This window comes from Girardinichthys multiradiatus, chromosome 17 (assembly GCF_021462225.1).
Source record: "Girardinichthys multiradiatus isolate DD_20200921_A chromosome 17, DD_fGirMul_XY1, whole genome shotgun sequence".
Taxonomy (NCBI): Eukaryota; Metazoa; Chordata; class Actinopteri; order Cyprinodontiformes; family Goodeidae; genus Girardinichthys; species Girardinichthys multiradiatus.
Genome location: NC_061809.1, coordinates 2,623,055 through 2,645,765, shown reverse-complemented (window position 1 = coordinate 2,645,765; position 22,711 = coordinate 2,623,055). Strand labels below are relative to the sequence as shown.

At 42.5% G+C, this 22,711-nt stretch overlaps 2 protein-coding genes across 7 annotated transcripts in view; both read right to left on the bottom strand.

Moving 5' to 3' along the window:
• The window catches only part of LOC124883308 (chloride anion exchanger-like), a 28,173-nt gene extending 26,587 nt beyond the window's left edge, over positions 1-1,586 (bottom strand). The window contains exons 1-2 of the mRNA XM_047390352.1: positions 1,456-1,586; positions 1,205-1,344 (exon numbers count right to left, since the gene is read on the bottom strand). Of these exons, the coding sequence (XP_047246308.1) occupies positions 1,205-1,344; positions 1,456-1,586 (271 nt within the window). The remainder of the gene's footprint in view (positions 1-1,204; positions 1,345-1,455) is intronic.
• Positions 1,587-7,769: 6,183 nt separating this feature from the next.
• The window catches only part of LOC124882946 (chloride anion exchanger-like), a 38,642-nt gene continuing 23,700 nt past the window's right edge, over positions 7,770-22,711 (bottom strand). For 3 of the 6 annotated variants that reach the window (XM_047389653.1, XM_047389657.1, XM_047389656.1), the window contains 8 exons: positions 20,968-21,037; positions 20,538-20,630; positions 20,362-20,457; positions 14,036-14,263; positions 13,896-13,950; positions 12,621-12,760; positions 9,515-9,574; positions 7,770-8,460 (listed from right to left, as the gene is read on the bottom strand). In XM_047389653.1, coding sequence (XP_047245609.1) covers positions 8,428-8,460; positions 9,515-9,574; positions 12,621-12,760; positions 13,896-13,950; positions 14,036-14,263; positions 20,362-20,457; positions 20,538-20,630; positions 20,968-21,037 — 775 coding nt within the window. In that variant the 3' untranslated portion in view covers positions 7,770-8,427. Of the gene's footprint in view, positions 8,461-8,998; positions 9,122-9,514; positions 9,575-12,620; positions 12,761-13,895; positions 13,951-14,035; positions 14,264-20,361; positions 20,458-20,537; positions 20,631-20,967; positions 21,038-22,711 lie in introns of all 6 variants that reach the window. The other 3 variants (XR_007042041.1, XM_047389655.1, XM_047389654.1) reach the window with 3 other exon arrangements.

Sequence of the window (22,711 nt, the reverse complement as noted above, 5' to 3'; positions counted from 1 at the left end):
GACAGGGTTACCAGTATCAAATGAGATGACCACGATACTCACTATGGTGGACCATTTTTCCAAGGCCAACCACCAAGTCCCTCTTTGACGGTTACCTTCCGCTTTCCAGACACCACCGCTCTTAATAAAGCCTGTCTTTAGGCTTCATGGTATACCACAAGACCTCCTGTCTGATCGCGGCCCCCAGTTTGTGTCATGAGTGTGGCGGCAGTTTTGTTTATCCCTTGGTGCTAAAATCTTTTACTTCGGGTTATCATCCCCAATCCAATGGGCAAACTGAGAGATTGAACCAACACCTGGAGTCAGTACTTGGATGTCTGACCTCCTCTAACCCCTTGTACTGGTGTAACCAACTCCCCTGGGTTGAATATTCCATAAACTCTCAGGTTTCCTCAGCCACTGGTCTGCTCCCCTTTGAGGCCTCCCTGGGCTACCAGCCCCCTCTATTTGTGGCTTAGGAAAGGGACATTGCCACCACTTCCGTCCATCACCATGTGCGCCGATGCAAGCGGTTTTGGGACGCGACAGTCCAGGCCCTGCACAGAACAGCGGCCCGCAACAAGAAGATTGCAGACCGCAGGCGCCGACCTGCCCCAGTTTACCAGCTGGGTCAGAGGATCTGGTTGTCCTCACGGGGCATCCCGCTTAAGGCGATGTCCAAAAAGCTTTACCCCCATTTCATTGGTCCCTATATTATTGAGTCTGGTCCCTTCGTGTCCACCCTACATTCCACGTGTCCCAGGTCAAACCGGTGATTGCCAGTGTTTTGGCTTGCACTTCATCGCTCGAGTGTTAACCTCCGTTGGTACAAGCTCAGCCATCTAGCTTTCGTCTTAGACATTTTCCCTAGCTTTGTACTCCCGTTTAACGTTCTTGTGTCCCCCACCTGACAGATTCCCCTGGGCGTGTTCTGCATGTGGGTAAGGTCGGACATTTTTTAATAGCTACAAGCCATTATCATCAAAATGAACAGAAACAAATTTGTCAATCTGGCAATAATTCTATATGACAGTTTTATTTTATCTATTAAATTGCTCAAATAAATTCACTTTTCGATTAGATTCTAATTTACCGAGATGCACATGTTTATGGAGCATTATGAAAAACAGTTAGCCATTGAGGCTGAGTTCTCTTCCTTCCAGTTTTTCTCTAAAGTAATTGTAGCAGTTTTGTCTAGGACCAAAAATACCATTCATCCTCTCACCTTGCATGATGGCCACCATTCCAGTGCTAATCCCAGACACCACATCACCCAACAGCCACTCTCTGACTCTGTAAATCCTCATCCAGCCAATGATAGGTAGAACAGAGAGTACTGCTTGTTTGGCACGTTTCACATCACAACTGGTTCAATCAAACAAAAACAAAAAAAAGACAGTTTATCTGGTTCTCTTTCTTACTTATTCTGCAGACAACTTGAAAATTACAGCTGGAAGTGAGCCTGGGAACACCTACGTCAGATATTCCTTAACATGGTCGATGAGGGCTTTGTGTTTTCTCTTAATTTTGTCATGATCTTCAGCAAGGGTGTCTTCAGAGTACACCAGTCTGGAAACGACATATTGTTTTCTTGAAGTCACCATCATTCCAGCGCAAGTTTTGAAACAGTCCAACTCTGGCATAATGCAAAAGATCCTTTGAAAAAACTTTGGTCAAATGACCTAATCTGAAATCTGTCTCATCACTAAGCAGTCTGTCTTAGCTCTGTTCAATGATTAACACATAGAGATTTATAGTTTGAGTTGACGTGTGCTCAATGTTTTCCTTACTTTTATTGTGTCGAAGAGGGATTTTGGGTCGGACCAAAGTGCAGACAAGAGCTTGGCAGCCGCATCTTAGTTTATTTCTCAAAGGGTCAAAAACGTAACAAAAACACTGCAGGTATAAATCAGAGACAAAATCCAAGACACTGCAGGTACCTTGGCAAAACGTAGCATAAGTCTCCAAGCGAAGCATAAACAAAACATAGTCATGGTAGGGAAAGGGGTAGTGATGAACACAGGAGCCAGCAACGAACAAGAGACACCAAACCAACTAATATACTGGGGAAAGACAAAGGCAGGTAATCAAGGGAACTGAGAACAGGTGCGACAAGGAGGCAGGGAAGCAGCAGGAACAGGTGAAACAAGTACAAAGGCTGAGGAAGAGTGAAAGGACAGAAAACACAAACTAAGCAAGAGAATAAATCAGAGGAGGAAATAAAGAACTAGAATAACTATGAACTAAAGTAAACAGAGAAACTAGAGGAGAACATAGAAACAATAACCTAAGAAATAAACAAAGAGCCATAAGGAAAATCTAAATTACAAAATAAACCATCAAAGAACCCACAAAGTCCAAAATGTCACTCCATGACATATTGGTCAGTTAGTTTCCCCTGATATAAGGATAAACAAGTTAGGATTCATTAACAGTACATGTTATGAGTAATTATGAATATTATTTAGAACGTTTTCTAGATTTATCATAAGTTCATGATATTGATAAATACAATAAAAGGGTATTGGCTTTTCAGGACTGACTTTCTAGTGGATTGGTAATTATATTAATAATTGACAACTTTTCCAAGATTAATGGATTTAATTTTGTACTATTATGAGATGTGGGGTTTTGTAGGAACCGTTTTTTGCGGCCAATTTAATTTCTTCTACAATTTCAATGTAAAAAGAATGAGTTTTCTTTTGATTCATGTGTTACACATCAGAACATAGTGGATGATAAAATTGGTCTTTACCAGATTGTGCATTTTTAAAAATCAAATTTTAAATGTACAGAACCACAGTAAAAATTCCACACTGTTATTATTTATCAGACAAAAATAAACCCATATACCAAAGCCCTGCATAGAAAAACAAAGCTTTGACTTAAACTGTCTCTCACATGCTGGGGGAAGAGGTTTGACACAGTATTGCTTGGTTGCTTGCAGAAAATCATGATGGCCAGGCATCAGCTGTCATACATGAACTTACATTTTAGAATACCTTGTAAGTTTATGGTTGACTAAACGACTTCAAGGTGCTCAGGTCCTGTGGTTGTAAAACAAGCCCAAATTATCACCCCACCCATACTGTGCTTTACAGTTGGTATGATTGTTTTACTGTTATACGGAAACATCTTTACTTTGGTCACATCTGTACAAAGGATATTATTCAGGAAGTATTTTGCTGCATTCAGATGCAAATTTTGCAAGCTTAAACCATGCTGGCTTGTTTTTCGTTCGTTCGTTCGTTCGTTCGTCGTCTTCCGCTTATCCAGGACCGGGTCGCGGGGGCAGCAGACTCAGCAGAGACGCCCAGACGTCCCTCTCTCCAGACACCTCCTCCAGCTCCTCCAGGGGGAGCCCAAGGCGTTCCCAGGCCACCCGAGAGACATAGTCCCTCCAGCGTGTCCTGGGCCGTCCCCTGGGCCTCCTCCCGGTGGGACGTGCCTGGAACACCTCCCGAGGAAGGCGTCCAGGAGGCATCCGGTATAGATGCCCGAGCCACCTCAACTGGCTCCTCTCAATGTGGAGGAGCAGCGGCTCTACTCCGAGCTCCTCCCGGATGGCCGAGCTCCTCACCCTATCTCTAAGGGAGTGCCCGGCCACCCTACGGAGGAAGCTCATTTCAGCCGCTTGTATCCGTGATCTCGTTCTTTCGGTCATGACCCAAAGTTCATGGCCATAGGTGAGGGTAGGAACGTAGACCGACCAGTAAATTGAGAGCTTTGCTTTTCGGCTCAGCTCTCTCTTCACCACAATGGACCGGCACAGCACTGTGGCAGCTGCACCGATCCGTCTGTCGATCTCCCGCTCCATTCTTCCCTCACTCGTGAACAAGACCCCGAGATACTTAAACTCCTCCACTTGAGGCAGGAACTCCCCTCCAACCTGAAGAGGACAAGCCACCCTTTTCTGGTCGAGTACCATGGCCTCGGACTTGGAGGAGCTGATCCTCATCCCAGCCGCTTCACACTCGGCTGCGAACCACCACAGCGCATGCTGTAGGTCTTGGCTAGAGGGGGCCAGCAGGACCACGTCATCCGCAAAAAGAAGAGACGAAATCCACTGGTCCCCAAACCAGACCCCCTCCGGCCCTTGGCTGCGTCTAGAAATCCTGTCCATAAAAGTTATGAACAGGACCGGCGACAAAGGGCAGCCCTGCCGGAGTCCAACATGCACTGGGAACAGGTCCGACTTAGTGCCGGCAATGCGGACCAAACTCCTGCTCCGCTCGTACAGGGACCGGATGGCCCCTAATAAAGGGCCCCCGATTCCATACTCCTGGAGCACCCCCCACAGGGCATCATGAGGGACACAGTCGAATGCCTTCTCCAGGTCCACAAAACACATGTGAACCGGTTGGGCGAACTCCCATGAATCCTCGAGCACCCTGTAGAGGGTATAGAGCTGGTCCAGTGTTCCACGGCTGGGACGAAAACCACACTGTTCCTCCTGAAGCCGAGGTTCGACTATCGGTCGGACTCTCCTCTCCAATACCCTGGCGTAGGCCTTACCAGGGAGGCTGAGGAGTGTGATCCCCCTGTAGTTGGAACACACCCTCCGGTCCCCCTTCTTATAAAGGGGGACCACCACCCCAATCTGCCAGTCCAGAGGCACTGTCCCCGACCGCCACGCAATGTTGAAGAGGCGTGTCAACCATGACAGCCCTACAACATCCAGACACTTGAGGTACTCAGGGCGGATCGCATCCACCCCCGAAGCCTTGCCACCGCGGAGCTTTTTAACAACCTCGGTGACTTCAGCCTGGGTGATGAAAGAATCCAACCCCGAGTCCCCAGCCTCTGTTTCCACCACGGAATGCGTGATGGCAGGATTGAGGAGATCCTCGAAGTACTCCTTCCACCGCCCGATAATGTCCTCAGTCGAGGTCAGCAGTCTCCCGCCCCCACTATAAACAGTGTTGGCAAAGCACTGCTTCCCCCTCCTGAGGCGCCGGACGGTTTGCCAGAATCGCTTCGAGGCCAACCGGTAGTCCTTCTCCATGGCCTCACCGAACTCTTCCCAGGCCCGTGTTTTTGCCTCTGCCACAGTCCGGGCCGCAGCACGCTTGGCCTCACGGTACCCGTCAGCCGCCTCAGGAGTCCCACAAGCCAACCACAGCCGATAGGACTCCTTCTTCAACTTAACAGCATCCCTTACTGCCGGTGTCCACCACCGGGTTCTGGGATTGCCGTCACGACAGGCACCGCAGACCTTACGGCCGCAGGTATGGGCAGCAGCATCGACAATAGATGCAGAGAACATGGTCCACTCGGACTCTATGTCTCCAACATCCCCCGGGATCAGGTCGAAGCTCTCCCGGAGGTGGGAGTTGAATACATCCCTGGCCGAGGGCTCCGCCAGGCGTTCCCAGCAGACCCTCACTATGCGCTTGGGCCTGCCGAGTCTGTCCGGCTTTCTCCTCCTCCAGCGGATCCAACTCACCACCAGGTGATGATCAGTGGACAGCTCAGCCCCTCTCTTCACCCGAGTGTCCAAAACATGCGGCCGAAGGTCTGATGATACGACAACAAAGTCGATCATCGACCTCCTGCCTAGGGTGTCCTGGTGCCAAGTGCACTGATGGACACCCTTATGTTTGAACATGGTGTTCGTTATGGACAATCCGTGACTAGCACAGAAGTCCAATAACAAAACACCACTTGGATTCAGATCGGGGAGGCCATTCCTCCCGATCACGCCTCTCCAGGTGTCACTGTCGTTCCCCACGTGGGCGTTGAAGTCCCCCAGCAGAATAATGGAGTCCCCGGGAGGGGCACTATCCAGCACCCCCGACAGGGACGCCAAGAAGGCAGGGTACTCTGCACTACCACTCGGCCCGTAGGCTGAAATGATAGTCAGAGACCTCTCCCCAACCCGAAGGCGCAGGGATACAACCCTCTCATCCACTGGGGTAAACCCCAACACGAGACGGCTGAGCTGGGGGGCAACAAGCAAACCCACACCAGCCCGCCGCCTCTCCCCGTGGGCCACTCCAGAGTAGAAGAGAGTCCAACCCCTCTCAAGGAGATGGGTTCCAGAGCCCACGCTGTGCGTGGAGGCGAGCCCGACTATTTCTAGTCGATATCTCTCGACCTCCCGCACAAGCTCAGGCTCCTTCCCCCCCAGCGAGGTGACATTCCACGTCCCTAGAGCCAGCCTAAGCATCCGGGGATCGGGCCGTTGAGGTCTCCACCTTCGTCCGCCACCCAATCCTCTTTGCACCGGTCCCTCATGGTTCCCCCTGCAGGTGGTGGGCCCACTTTTAGTGAAATAGATTTTCACATTGAGGTCATATGGAACTATGCACAACATTTTCTGATCGTTCTGCCATTACTTTTAGTAATGACATGGTAGACATTTTTGTGTGATTTATTACGCTGGCGTAGATGCTCAGTCCTCCAGGTTCAACACGAGGCAACTGGATGTTTTTCTTGTTTCACTTCTCATCCAAAAGGTTTCACTGTAAATGATTTGTCAGCTCCACAACATCTGTTTCCTGTGCTACAGCTGATCATATCACTTGTTTTGGTTTCCTTGTTCATGTAATTTGCACAATTAGATTATTTTACCTAACTCCTAATTCACATCAATCTATTTGATGTACAGTCTATTCGAATCTAATGTGCATCGATTTATTTGCCTTAAAAATAAAAAATAAATATATGCTAAATCTAACATTCCCTCGCCATTTGAAGCTATTCAGTCACCAAAGTCTGATTTACAAGTTTTATTGAATTTCAATGGATCAAAAGTTGGAAGAATTAAACATGTTTTGATTTTCTTATAGAGTATATAAATAAGTTTGCATATTAAAGCTTCATTTCATGGTCTGTCAGAGGTGATTGATAACTCTTCTGTTGTCTGTGATTTTTGCATACCTTGCAAAAGTATTCCTTCCCCTACATGTTTTTTTTACAAGCAATAAATTCAAAAGTGTGGTGTTCATATACATTCAGCCTCCTTTACTTGGACACCTCTAAGTTTAAAGCAGGGTTTAGGCCTTCCAACCCTAAAGCGAAACACTGCTAATTGTAGCTTTGCCTGAGGAGCTTTTGATTATTCTCATTTTAGTCCTCTTATTTATATACATATTTTTATTTCATGTATATCTTTCAAAAAGAATTCACAAACCTTTTTTCTCTATTGCAGACAATGTTTTTTGTCAGACATTTTATTTTCTAATTTCTCATGATTTTATGATATTTTACTATAACTAAACATTAAAAAAATGGCAAAAATATTATGATTTTCTCTATGTTGATTGTCACATGTTTTAGCAGTTTATGCAAAACAATAATGAGCTGCTCGACCATAGCGGTGTGCAAAGAGTTAAATATGCTACCATAGAAAGTGATCATAACATTTCTGTTATCTCTTTGTTTTATCCTTATCTCTTAAATAATAATGAGCACAAAATAGACCAATCAAAGTAAATTAAATTAAGGTTAATTGTAATTTTAAAAATCTGACCAGTGCTATAAGAAAACTTTGGCAAAAGTATTAATTGAGATTCATTATAACAACAAAAACTGTCTACAAATTTTATGTTTACAGTATAAAAACAACAGCATATGGCTTTTCTAATAAAACATTCAATTTGATTGAAGGGTGTTACAGTATTTGCTATGAACATATATATATAAAAGTAAAAACAAGATTTTAAATTCAGTGTAAGAATTACTAATTAAAAGTGTCTACATGGATTGCATATATTTACATCTGCACATCTTTAACCTCATCTGGGTTCTACAATGGGCTTTACAAAATGTTTCTAACACAGGAACAATCACACAAACATTTTCTTTTATATAAAAACACTATCAAATTTTTAAATGTGGTAAATACAAGCTTAGATAAACAACAGACATGACATATTACAAAAGGTCTATTGCTAGTGATTTTACATGAATTTATTAGGAAGGAAGAAGCTGATCGTCAAATGCACTAACAAACTGATCATCATCAATGCAACCAATTCTGTACAAGCAGTAGTTCTGGCTGTTTGCTGGTCTTGAGCATACAGGTTTGTGTCAGCACAATACCGGGATGGAAAGTCATCAGCAATGACCTTAGAGAAACAACTGTTGCTACCCATCAATCTGGGAAGGGTTATAGGGCTGCCTCCAAACTATTTGAAGGTAGTCATTCTACTGTGTGAAAGATGGAAAAGTGGAACAGATTAAAGGCAGTCCATCCAGGACCCCTGGATTCACCTACTGTGGAATGCTCAGAATTGAATTTGAATCTTTCTTTTTGATTGGGTTGACTGAATCATACATAAATATCAGCACAGACACTGTGCAATGAATTTAGAATAATTTGTCAGGTGAGCTCTAAAACATACATTATTAATTCTGTAAGATAAATAGCAAAATGTATAAAATATATACTCTTAAGGTCATTTTGTTTTTGCTTTTTCTTCCCATCATTTCCTTCTGACCTGGTTAAAACCTGGACTCCACACCTGGGTCTGGACCCTGCAAAACAAAAACAAGTTTGTTTGTACCTATTTTTCACATTTTGTCTGGTTCCAACTGCAAATTAACATTCAAAATGTCTTTATGATATTTGATATGATAAATCGACACAAAGAAGCACATAAAAATGGAAGCAGAAGGAGCAGTCATTTGTTTTTGGCCACCTTTTTGTGAACAGCAGTTTTTAGGTCCTACAACAGTTCCTCTGTTGGATTTGCCCCACATGCCCCAGTCTCAGATCTTTTCCTGCCTATAATATGTTTTCTTATCAGTTTCTTTATCCCTAATTAAGAAAATAATCCCACAGCAAGATGCTGCCATTATATGTGGGGATGGTGTGATCAGGGTGATGTGCACAGTTACATGCATAGTCATTTTGCATGTTGGTCACAATGTTACATTTTGGTTTTATCGAACTAAAGCCCCTTTTTTCGCATGTTTGTGGTGACCTCTGCATGGGTTGTGGCAAATAGAAACAATACTTCTCTCCCTGCCAGATTTGTGGTTTAATAGTTGTCCTGTCATCAGATTCCCCCACCTGAGCTATGCATCTCTGCAACCTCTCCAGAGTTACCATGGGCTTCCCGGCTGGCTCTCTCTCCTTGCTCAGCCTGTCAGTTCAGGTGGATGGCTATGTTTGCAGTTGGCTGTACTGGATTTTCTTTGGGAGTATCAGAGTAAACAGAGCTGGACTCAAAAATTACTTTTTAGATTTTTTTGTGAAAATAATCTGAAACATGGTATCATTTTGCTTCCACTTCAAAACGGTGGTTTACTTTGTTTTGGTCTATAACATAGAATCCCAGTAAAACCCACTGAGGTTTAAGGCCTGCATACAGACTAACAAAAGTCATAGTTGCTGAGGAGAATATATGAGGTTATACAACCAGCATGTTTTATTTCTTTGGAATAACAGTTTATGTGTTGTGACCTTGACCTTTGTACAGATGAATAAAAAATATCAAAGTTAAATATTTTCCAAAACTCAAACATGAGTGTGTTTATTGGGGAATTACCCAACTGTACAGGATGATTACAACAGTGGAAAACTTACATTGTTATCTCTGATCCTCAAACTGCTGCCCGAATGGTGAACAGTCACTGTTGTTAGTATCTTTATAAAAAATATAAACAGATTTAGGTTCTGCAGAGATGAAATCAATCTAAACACAAGTTTCTCACTGTCTGACATTAAACCAGACCAAACATTTCCTGCTTTAGGTCAGTTAGGATTACTGAAACAATTTCTACTAAATGCTGCTAAACGCTGTGTTCAAAATCAGAAGTCTGTAGGCACATGGAGGTAAACCTGTGGATGTATGTTAAGGCAACACCTGAAACACATGGCTTCCTCGTGTGACATCATTGGGGAGAAAACAGCCAAGATATCAGAGATAATTGTGAACTTCTACAAGTCTGGTTCATTCTTGGATCCTATTTCTAGATGCCTGAAGATCCTCATCTGTTCAAACAATTATATGCAAGTATAGACAGCATTGGAATGTCCAGCATTGTACAGTTCAGAAAGGAGACAGGTCCTATGTCACAAAGTTAAACATGTTTTGTGTAAAATGAGCATTTCAACTCCAGAACCACAGCAACAGACCTTGGGAAGATGCTGGCTGAATCTGATGCTGGCCGCTCAGCGAAGAAGAAGCCATTACCCCAAAAGCAACATAAAAAGCCAGATAACATTTTAAAATCCATACAGGTACAAAGGGGGCAGCATCGTGTGTGTGTGCTGAGAAGGTGTGTGTAAGCAAAGCAGCCTACAGACATGACTGAGTTACACCAGTTCTCTCAGGAGGAATGGGCCAAAATTCCAGTAAAGTCTTAAGAGAAGCTTGTGGAATCATACCTGAAATATTTAAACCAAGTCATACAGTTGAAAATGCAACATTTTTCCTCTCATTATTCTGGCATTTAGCAAACTGAAATATTGTTGTGTTGGGGTCTCCCATTTTGGGAGGAATTGACCAGCTGGGCTGCACAGTTGAACATGCGCAGCTCAACAGACATCGCAGCTCTGACGTCACCCGGGATTATAAAACCCATGGAAAATAAACTTTCGTTGCCATTTCCAGCGTGTCTCACGGGACGATGCAACGGAGGCGCTTATCTGGAGAGACAAAAGCTTGCAGGCGAACTCTTCCTCCACACGGCCATTCCCGGAAGAGCTTGAAAGCTGGAAATCTGTCTGATACAAGAAGGTCAGAAGATTCATATACCGATTGAAGACCATGCCGACACCTGGTGCTGGTGAAAACCCACAGAGGTTTTATTTCCAAGGAGATGAGTTTCCTCCTTGTTGATTCAGTCGACTAAACGGTTCTTCATATTTTCCCCTATTCCCCTATTCATATTGTTTTCTTTTAAGTTGATCACCCCCCCCCACCACCTTCTCGTTTTTCTTCAGACCTGACCCATCCTCAACCGGTGGAGAGAAGAAATCAATGTCAAAGTTATTTCGTTGTTTTTTTATATTAAATTGGATGTATGCATTTAGAGGTCTGGGCAGGATGAGGCACAGTTAAGGTGATTTAGAATCACCAGTAGTTAATCCAAGGTATTGACTTGTTGCATGCAATACTGATTGAAGTGTTTTATGGTGTTTTATGCTGAGTGTTTGATTTGCTGTGGAAGGTGTGTGTGTTTTGTCCTGCTGATCCCAAATCAGCTGTTATGATTTGGGGTTGTTTGGTTTTGGGTTTCTGGTTTTTCTTATGTTTTTCACAGTTAAGGTTTTGACTCATTCTTTTGTTATTATTCTTCTTAGATTTTGAATCATGCTTCTGTTATTTTCCTGGTCATGCTTTAGTTTTGTCGTCTTGTTCATGTTTTGTCAAGTTTGGTTTTGTTTGTATATTAGTCTTTGTTTTTGCCGCAGCCACGTTTTGTTCTGTCTGTTAATTAAGTTTATTCGGTTCACCTGTCCAAGTTAATCTGTCTCCTTGCTCCACCTGGTTTTCACTCCATATATACACACCTGTTCAGTTAGTCGTGGTCGGAAACATTTCTCATTCTCATGTCTTGCTCTCATGCTCATGTCTTGTTCGCAAACCTAGTCTTGTCTTTTTGATCATGCCACGCCTGTCTTGCCCGTCCGTTTGTTTTGTTCCTGCCTCCTGCTGAGTGTGAGTTTTTGTAATTAAACCTTTTTTCACTTACCATCACGATGCCTTCTGGTCTGCATTCTGGGGTCCAATATCTCGTAAACCTTAACATCAGCCAGAAGTTAGAAACTGGACTTTTAAAGTTTTCCATTAAAAGCAGCTGCAGTCTGGGCCTCGCCTGACCACTCCTTTGTCCCAGTTTTATTACTGGAGTTTTTCCACTGTTCCTGCTTCAGAGTTTTATGACCCTTTGGCTGAGATTTGGGGCAATCAGCTGCTAGTGGCTAAGGGTGCGGCCCACCGAATACAAGCTGATCGCCAAATATCGAGACATCAACACACCAGGAGGGCTTCTCTTTCCATTTAATCCAAATTACACATTTTGTCCATAAAACCGCTGGTTTGATCTTCATAGACACTCAATGTGCATATATTTTCTTTTATTATTATTGTTAGGTAGTCATTTTTATTCCCTTTGTGTAGAATAGTGCTTGTTAGTTAGGTAAAGGTATTGGACCAGAATGGTGGTATATCAGAATTATTTAGCTTCAGTAAATCTTGATGTATATAATTAAGAGAAGCGTTTGTGTTTATTTCGTGCAAGAGTGATTTCCCCCACCAAGGTTCCTCCACCTTCGGTGAAGCGGTTGATTAAACAGTGACACTTTGTGGTTTTGGTTAATAATTATCAATTATTAATGATAAATAACTAATTGTAATTATTAAGAGCTTAGAGCCCATAATCACAACACCAGAGGACTTCTCTGATTTCTATTCTTAAGTAATGATTTTTAGTTAAGAAATTATTTTCCTTTTTAAGTATAAAAAAAAGAAAAGAAATTATTTTCCTGAATTATGATTTTTAATTATAATTTTTGATAAATATGAATTAATCAATAATGATAATTCTAACAGCTGGTAATCCTAACTAAGCTTAAACAGGAAATGTTTAGTCTTATTTCATGTCAGAAGATGAGAAACGATCAGTCTTTTATACAGTCCATGTAAATATCTGGTTTCTGCTTAAATTATCTTGGGCCATTTCACCTTATCATGCTTGTATTCTGTCGTCTCTGGATGTGTCTCCAGAATGTGCAGGATGGCATCATGCAGAGTTAGGAAGAAAATGGAGGGCTGAACTTCTTCATCAAAGAAGCAACAGTTGTGGAGTTTCTCCAAGATGTACTCTGTGGTTCAGAAGAAACAAGTTATATAAAATAATCTTTATAGTGTGCAGGGTAATACAGCTAAATGAAATAATTGTGGTCTCACCTTCAATAACTTGAGCTTTCAAAAGCTGCATGAAGCCTTAATCCAAAATACTATTAAACTATTTTAAGAGAGATAAAGTATAAATTATATGAGCCGTGGATTACTTACATGAATGTCGTGTTCTCTTGTCTTTCCTATTTTGATAAGTGAATCCAAATGTGTATTTGTGTCACATCACATTTATACTCCTGAGAAATGGGTAGTCATGGATAACTAATGACAATATGGTGAGAGTAAAATTTTAAAGGATATAGAAAGGCATAATTGATTTAATGATTTCTTACCTGGAGAGTTGTTTTCCCCACTAAATAAATGTAGTTACAGTACAACGCTTTGCAAAAGTATTTCAGATTTTATTACAACCACAAACATTTCATGTGATAAGTCAACACAAAGTTGTGCTTAACTGGGAAGTGGAGAAAGTGATGTTTGTTTTTCAGTTCAAAAATAAAAATCTGGAAAGTGTGGCATGCATTTGTATTTAGCCCCCACTGACTCATGGGGGCTGACAGAGTTTTATTGAGATATAATTGGATGGAGTGCATCTGTGAAAATATATTTCCAGATCTTGATACAGATTCAGAACATGCTTTGATCTAAAACATTAGGTTTTAGCTCTGGCTGTGACTTTAGGGTCTGTCTAGGATCACAGCTTTCTCCCTGACCTAGTTGCTCCTCTTGGTCTTAATGATGCGGTTTGTTCACTGGATTATATTTAGGCCCATAGGAGTAAAAGGTTTTGAAAACAAATACAAGCCACACTTTCCAGATTTTTATTTGAAAAAAAGATGTTAAAAACCATTTAGCATTTTTCTTTGTGTTAATTTATCACAAAATTCCCAATAAAATAAATTGAAGTTTGCCCTTGAAGTAATATTAATTTTATGCAACTATTAGTCCAATTTTTAAGTTTTTCTGTTTGAAAAGAGGCATTTCCAGCATAAAAGTGAAGCAGATAAAAAGTGTGTTTTATAGGTGATGGTGATAACTGTGTTATAATTGATAAATGTCATGTTGTTACTAGCTGTAACTAAAGTTTTTTTTACTTACGATCACAAGCTACAATGTAGACCTCAACTTCAACACGGATCAGTTCTTTCAGCAACTGCAAAGAGACAGAGAAGATCAATATATCAGGGAACAGATTGGGGTAATAAGGTGTTCTTATCATTGGAAACAAAATCACTCACTGTTTTGAGTCCCTTCAGAGCAGATATATCCAAAAAGGAGACAGCGGCAAAATCCAAAACCAAGCTGTGGATCTCCACACGGGGAACAACGATGTTGGCAGGAAGCGCAGCGTTCCAGTCAATGCGGGTGGGAAAGTCCTTAAGGTCAATCGGCTGGTCCAGCTCCTCGGAATTGCTGTCTTCTTCTGATTCCTTTATGGATCCATTTGTTGTATTTAGGAACCCTTTCTGTGACAGCAAAATATAGATATGAAAAAATAGCAGCCTTTCTCAAGACAGAGATGACTTCTTTGTTATTGTTATTGTGTTTACATGTGCATGAATCTCACATTAATTAAGCATTTTAATGATGCATTTAAAGCTTAAATCTATCTATCTATCTATCTATCTATCTATCTATCTATCTATCTATCTATCTATCTATCTATCTATCTATCTATCTATCTATCTATCTATCTCTGTCTGTCTGTCTGTCTGTCTGTCTGTCTGTCTGTCTGTCTGTCTGTCTGTCTGTCTGTCTGTCTGTCTGTCTGTCTGTCTGTCTGTCTGTCTGTCTGTCTGTCTGTCTGTCTGTCTGTCTGTCTGTCTGTCTATCTATCTATCTATCTATCTATCTATCTATCTATCTATCTATCTATCTATCTATCTATCTATCTATCTATCTATCTATCTATCTATCTATCTGTAGCGCCAATTCACATGTTGTCTCAAGGCACTTTACAAAGTCAATTCAATCAAATCATACAGATTTCAAGTCAGGTTCATACATTCCAATTAATCCCAACATAAAAACAGTGCAGTCAGATTCAGTTTATTATTCAAATTAGTTAAAACGTTTTCTATCTTAGGAAACCCAGCAGATTGCATCAAGTCAGCGACTTGCAGTTTTGTTTTATTCCTTGTATGGTTCATTTAGCCACTTAACTTGTTCTTGTATTTGTTTTAATGTACTTTTTAATGTAGCTCTTCTTAACCCCAAGCTGTTTTTTTTTAATCTCACTAACACATTGTGTTTAGTATTTTTTTGTTTTGGTTGTGAACCTATGCTGTTTTTTCCAGTGCTGCTGTTTATATCAATATGGAAATGTGTGTGCTGTCTTGCTGTTGGGTCATGTTTCTTTCTGCATATTTTATTCGTTGTGATTTAATAACTGTTTTTAACCTAGTTTTTATTTTGACCAAAATGTAAAGTGAAGTCAAGTCCTCTTATTAACACTCCACTCCAACTACAAAGGTAAAAGTATATCCTGGTGTTGGATATTCTGTAAGAGTAAAATAACAAGGGCTTAACAATTCACCTTTGTTTTTTATACCATGTTATTATGGTCAGCTGGCACAGTTTTTTTTTTTTTATAGAGGAAGTCCGACATAGTAGGACCATTGTAAATCTTTCTATACAACACAAAAACACAAGTGCTGTTGGGATTATAGAGTTGTTTATTTTAGTTTTACACCATAATGAACACCATGTTCAAACATAAGGGTGTCCATCAGTGCACTTGGCACCAGGACACCCTAGGCAGGAGGTCGATGATCGACTTTGTTGTCATATCATCAGACCTTCGGCCACATGTTTTGGACACTCGGGTGAAGAGAGGGGCTGAGCTGTCCACTGATCACCACCTGGTGGTGAGTTGGATCCGCTGGAGGAGGAGAAAGCCGGACAGACTTGGCAGGCCCAAGCGCATAGTGAGGGTCTGCTGGGAATGCCTGGCGGAGCCCTCGGCCAGGGATGTATTCAACTCCCACCTCTCGGAGAGCTTTGACCAGATTCCGGGGGATGTTGAAAACATAGACCATGTTCCCCGCATCTATTGTCGATGATGCTGTCCGTAGCTGCGGCCGTAAGGTCTGCGGTGCCTGTCGCGGTGGCAATCCCCGAACCCGGTGGTGGACACCGGCAGTAAGGGACGCTGTCAAGCTGAAGAAGGAGTCCTATCAGCTGTGGTTGACTTGTGGGACTCCTGAGACGGCTGACGGGTACCGTGAGGTCAAGCGTGCAGCCCAGGCTGTGGCAGAGGCAAAAACCTGGGCTTGGGAGGAGTTCGGTGAGGCCATGGAGAAGGACTACCGGTTGAACTCAAAGCGATCCTGGCAAAACGTCCGGCGCCTCAGGAGGGGGAAGCAGTGCTTCGCCAACACTGTCTACAGTGGGGGTGGGGAGCTGCTGACCTCGACTGGGGACATTATCGGGCGGTGGAAGGAATACTTCGAGAATCTCCTCAATCCTGCCATCACGCATTCCGTGGTGGAAACAGAGGCTGGGGACTCGGAGTTGGCCTCTTTCATCACCCAGGCTGAAGTCACCGAGGTGGTTAAAAAGCTCCGCGGTGGCAGGGCTATGGTGGTGGATGAGATCCACCCTGAGTACCTCAAATCTCTGGATGTTGTGGGGCTGTCATGGTTGACACGCCTCTTCAACATTGCGTGGCGGTCGGGGACAGTGCCTCTGGACTGGCAGACTGGGGTGGTGGTCCCCCTTTATAAGAAGGGGGACCGGAGGGTGTGTTCCAACTACAGGGGGATCACTCTCCTCAGCCTCCCTGGTAAGGCCTACGCCAGGGTATTGGAGAGGAGAGTCCGACCGATGGTCGAACCTCGGCTTCAGGAGGAACAGTGTGGTTTTCGTCCCAGCCGTGGAACACTGGACCAGCTCTATACCCTCTACAGGGTGCTCGAGGGTTCATGGGAGTTTGCCCAACCGGTTCACATGTGTTTTGTGGACCTGGAGAAGGCATTCGACTGTGTCCCTCATGATGCCCTGTGGGGGGTGCTCCAGGAGTATGGAATCGGGGGCCCTTTACTAGGGGCCATCCAGTCCCCGTACAAGCGCAGCAGGAGTTTGGTCCACATTGCCGTCACTAAGTCGGACCTGTTCCCGGTGCATGTTGGACTCCGGCAGGGCTGCCCTTTGTTTCTGGTCCTGTTCATAACTTTTATGGACAGGACAGGTCTGGTTTGGGGACCAGTGGATTTTGTCTCTTCTTTTTGCAGATGACGTGGTCCTGCTGGCCCCCACTAGCCAAGCCCTACAGCATGCGTTGGGACGGTTCGCAGCCAAGTGTGAAGTGGCTGGGATGAAGATCAGCTCCTCCAAGTCAGAGGCCATGGTACTCGACCAGAAAAGGGTGGCTTATCTTCTTCAGGTTGGAGGGGAGTTCTTGCCTCAAGTGGAGGAGTTCAAGTATCTCGGGGTCTTGTTCACGAGTGAGGGAAGAATGGAGCGGGAGATTGACAGACGGATCGGTGCAGCTGCCACAGTAATGGGGGCGCTGTGCCAATCGGTTGTGGTGAAGAGAGAGCTGAGCCAAAAAGCGAAGCTCTCCATTTACCGGTCGGTCTACGTTCCTACCCTCACCTATGGGCACGAACTTTGGGTCATGACCGAAAGAACGAGATCCCGGATACAAGCGGCTGAAATGAGCTACCTCCATAGGGTGGCTGGGCACTCCCTTAGAGATAGGGTGAGAAGCTCAGCCATCCGGGAGGGGCTCGGAGTAGAGCCGCTGCTCCTCCACATCGAGAGGAGCCAGTTGAGGTGGCTCAGGCATCTATATCAGATGCCTCTTGGACGCCTCCCTCGGGAGGTGTTCCAGGCACGTCCCACCAGGAGGAGGCCCAGGGGACGACCCAGGACACGCTGGAGGGGCTATGTCTCTTGGCTGGCCTGGAAACACCTTGGGCTCCCTCCGGAGGAGCTGGAGGAGGTGTCTGGGGAGAGGGACATCTGGGTGTCTCTGCTGAGTCTGCTACCCCTGCGACCCGGTCCCGGATAAAGTGAAAGACGACGAGTACGAGTATTAAAAAAGTAACTGGAAATGGTATAGTGCTCAAAGAAATTAGGGAGCTACAGCTAGAGGAGAAAGTCATTCATAATCCAAGAGACATTGCAACAACTTTGAACGATTATTTTATAGACTCAGTTAAAAAACTGAGTTGAAGCAATTGCCCCCAGATAGAATGCCACCCACCAATGCCACTAAACGCTAACAAACCCTTTCTCAATTTGTCCATAGTGTCGCATTCACAAGTTGATAAAGCTGTGTGTGGCCTTAAAAGCTCAAAAGCCAAAGATGCATTTGGTATAGATGTAACATTTCCAAAACATCACAAATAATCTTTCATCGCAACCTTAACTACTATTATAAATAAATCCATAAATGAAAGTTCCTTCCCTGAACCCTGGAAGTGCGCTGTCATTACACTAGTCTTTAAGTCAGGTAATTCTGCAATAACCAGCAATTACAGATCGATAAGCATACTTCCAGCAGTCTCAAAAGTCTTGGAAAAAATAGTAGCGGAGCACATTGTTGATCGTCTTAACCATAGTCCATATACCTTGAACAGGATGCAGTTTGGCTTTAGAAAACATAATTCTACTGAGACGGCAGTTTGTTTATTTTTAGAAAACATAAAATCAAAATTGGATGCAGGTGGTGTCATTGGTGCTGTTTTCATAGATCTCAGAAAAGCGTTTGACACAATTAATCCCCAGATACTGCTTACTAAATTGTCTAGTTTTACCTTTTCCCCAAGTACTCTGAACTGGATTGAATCATATATATCTGCAAGATCACAGTGTGTTAGGATACAGAACATGAAGTCAACATCACGCAACAACAGTTTCGGGGTGCTGCAGGGGTCAGTGCTAGGTCCACTGCTTTTCAGTTTGTTAATAAATGATCTACCAAGCTGTTGTCTTTTGAATGTAATCTGCCAAATGTATGCTGATGATGCTGTTCTGTATGTCCATGCAAAGGATAAAAAACATGCTGCGCTAGAATTGACAGATGCTATGATAAATGTGTATAACTGGCTTGAGAAATCCCAACTATGCTTGAACATATCCAAGACTGTGTGTATGTACTTCTCAAAAAGAGCAAATACTGACACTGATCCTAACGTTTTTGTGCAAGGTAAAACAATTAATGTCATACGAGAGTTTAAATACTTAGGAATCACCCTTGACTCATAACTTCTTTTTAAACGACAGATAAAAAATATTGTGAACAGAATTAAGTTGAACTTGTCCAACAATTTAACTCTTGAGTCAGCAAAATTGTATTTTGATACTATGATCATGTCCCACAGGTCCTATTGCATAACAAGTTGGACATCAGCCTGTTAGATGACACTAAAGCCGATTGAAACAGTTTATAAACATGCTTGGATAAAAAACCAAAAACCTACCATCACTGTCAGATATTAAAAAAAACATGAGCGCTTAAACTGGAACAATACTCTTAAATGTATCGATGATTTACAAAATCTTCCATGGCAAAGCACCTCCTCCGTTACAAGAATTTGTGAACAAAACTCAAACATATCAACAAGAGCTGGTTCTAGAGGTGAGAGTGTTGTTTCTTTTAGAAAGAGTGCCTTTAGTCAAGCCAATGTTTCTGTTCATGCTTCTCGCACTTGGAATACCAAACTCAATACGTGAACTTCTGACTCTGACCTCTTTTACCAAACATCTTAAAGCTTGGCTATTGGAAGGACAGTACTGTTGCCACAACCATGCCTAAACTTGTATATTTGTCTGTTATTAGCATATACTTTCTCCACTCTGCACTTCAATCAGTCTTTTGATATATAATTTTTGCTTTTTTAACACTAGTAAAATACATATGGTCCCCTGACACACTTGGCCTGTATGTTCTGATCCACTATATTTTTCATTGTTCTTGCTTCTCTTTCTATTTTGTATCCTATTGTTTTTAAGGAACTTTTATCTTTCTGTGTACTTACTCTACCTGTTTATATTGTTCACAGCCATGATGGCTTTCTATTCTAATTATTGTTACTGTTTTTTTAATTGATTTTATTACTTTATGTCGTTTATTCGATCTGCCGAAGGGACTACAGATGGAAATTAACCGTTGGCTATAACCTGGCATATTTACATGTACATGTCCATTAATATGCACTGTCCCCTTTTTTTTAAATAAACTCAAACTCATACCCAGAACCAGAACCAAACATGGAGAAGCAGCTTTTAGTTCTAATGCTCCACTAATGTGGAAAAACTCCCAGAAAACTATAAAAGCGCTAAAACCCTAATCTGCTTCAAATCAAGATTAAAAACTTATTTGTTTAGAGTAGCCTTTGAATGTGTCATCTGAACATTATTAGTTAGGTTTCCAGTCCAAATCCCCTTTCATTTTCTCATCCATCATTCTATTTTCTATTTTTTAATTATCCCTGTTGTTTGATTTTCTGTATCTTTGTAATGTTTTTCCTTATGTACAGTGCCTTGAGTGCCTTGTTGCTGAAAAGCGCTATATAAATAAACTTGGCTTGACTTGACTTGAACAAATAATACTTACCGATGTCCACTGCAAGTCACCTTTCTTCAGAAGTTTTCTGATCCTACTCAGGGCTTTGTTCCTTTTCTTCAACACTCTCAGTGGATTGAAGCCAAGCTGATTAAACAAGGATCATATTTCCAAGATAAGTGTAAGTGTATCTTGTTAAGATAACAGTGTGCTGTGGAGAAACTTACAGCTTGCACTAGATTGTTTTTAAAGAAGTCCATGTTGGCAAAGAAGATTGGGGATGGGATTCTGAAGATTTTCACCCCTTCTGGTTCATATACCTGTAGAAAGTTAGGATGACCATATACAAGTTATTGTAAATGTGTGGTAAAGTATAAATACATTCAACTAAAAAGGGTGCAGTGTTGTGCAAAAGTTTTTTTACCCTTTGAAATTTGAAGTATTTTGTCACATCACAACCACAAAGCAATGTAGTGTATTTTGATCATACGTGACAGAGAAAGTAGTGCATAATTCAGTAGTGCATTCAGCCTTTGATTTGATGTCCTTAAAACTCAATATAAATTCAGCTGTGAAGGCCTCAGATGTTTGTTATAGAACATTAGAAAATAAATACCATCATCATGACCAAGAGATAAAGCAGACAGGTCAACTTACACTAATATAGTCCTTTCTGTCTTTGTAAATATCTGTCCCTGTAATGTTGGCCAGCACACTGCAGCGAGGGCTAGAAAAAAGGAGCACAAAAAAAGTTTGACATTAACACTTGCTGAATCTGGTAGTTAGCAACTGTGTATGACTGTAGTAATAATGCTAACATAACTGCTTCCTTTGTCATATTACATAATAATAATGCTAATTGAAATATGGAAAGTGTTTATTATAGTATTTTAACATGCTAACATAGGAGAAACTCTTGGAGAATCCACAGACAGCTGTGATTAGTAGTTGGTGAGAGTCAAGCAGCTGTGTCCTCCTTCACTCACCACACACTGCTACACATTTCTATGACAAGAAAGACAAAGTCAATGTACTGTAGAAACTAAATGGGGGCTTTCCAAAACTCGCATTAAGGTAATAGATTTGTGTACATTTGTGAAGTTAACAGCAGTATTTCTTTAAAGCAGCCCATTGTTTGATTGCAACCCAAACAGATACGCTGGTGGTAAAGCAGCTAACCATCTAGTTTTATTTAATGGATGGATGGATTGCATTATTTGCTGTTATTTCAGCTTTTAACTCAGTGTTCTCTCTCTGTTTTTTCTCTTTCTAGAAGCTACACCTGACCTGGCTCTGTGTTTAGCTGTGGCACCTTCCTAGAGGCGGACATCAGCTGAGCTGCTGCTGCCAACAACTTAATGCTCACCTTATACAGGTCCTTCTCAAACAATTAGCATATTGTGATAAAGTTCATTATTTTCCATAATGTCATGATGAAAATTTAACATTCATATATTTTAGATTCATTGCACACTAACTGAAATATTTTAGGTCTTTTATTGTCTTAATACGGATGATTTTGGCATACAGCTCATGAAAACCCAAAATTCCTATCTCACAAAATTAGCATATCATTAAAAGGGTCTCTAAACGAGCTATGAACCTAATCATCTGAATCAACGAGTTAACTCTAAACACCTGCAAAAGATTCCTGAGGCCTTTAAAACTCCCAGTCTGGTTCATCACTCAAAACCCCAATCATGGGAAAGACTGCCGACCTGACTGCTGTCCAGAAGGCCACTATTGACACCCTCAAGCAAGAGGGTAAGACACAGAAAGAAATTTCTGAACAAATAGGCTGTTCCCAGAGTGCTGTATCAAGGCACCTCAGTGGGAAGTCTGTGGGAAGGAAAAAGTGTGGCAGAAAACGCTGCACAACGAGAAGAGGTGACCGGACCCTGAGGAAGATTGTGGAGAAGGGCCGATTCCAGACCTTGGGGAACCTGCGGAAGCAGTGGACTGAGTCTGGAGTAGAAACATCCAGAGCAACTGTGCACAGGTGTGTGCAGGAAATGTGCTACAGGTGCCGCATTCCCCAGGTCAAGCCACTTTTGAACCAGAAACAGCGGCAGAAGCGCCTGACCTGGGCTACAGAGAAGCAGTGCTGTGTCAGCTGCTGGTGTTGGTCCACTGTGTTTTATCAAGGGCAGGGTCAATGCAGCTAGCTATCAGGAGATTTTGGAGCACTTCATGCTTCCATCTGCTGAAAAGCTTTATGGAGATGAAGATTTCCTTTTTCAGCATGACCTGGCACCTGCTCACAGTGCCAAAACCACTGGTAAATGGTTTACTGACCATGGTATCACTGTGCTCAATTGGCCTGCCAACTCTCCTGACCTGAACCCCATAGAGAATCTGTGGGATATTGTGAAGAGAACATTGAGAGACTCAAGACCCAACA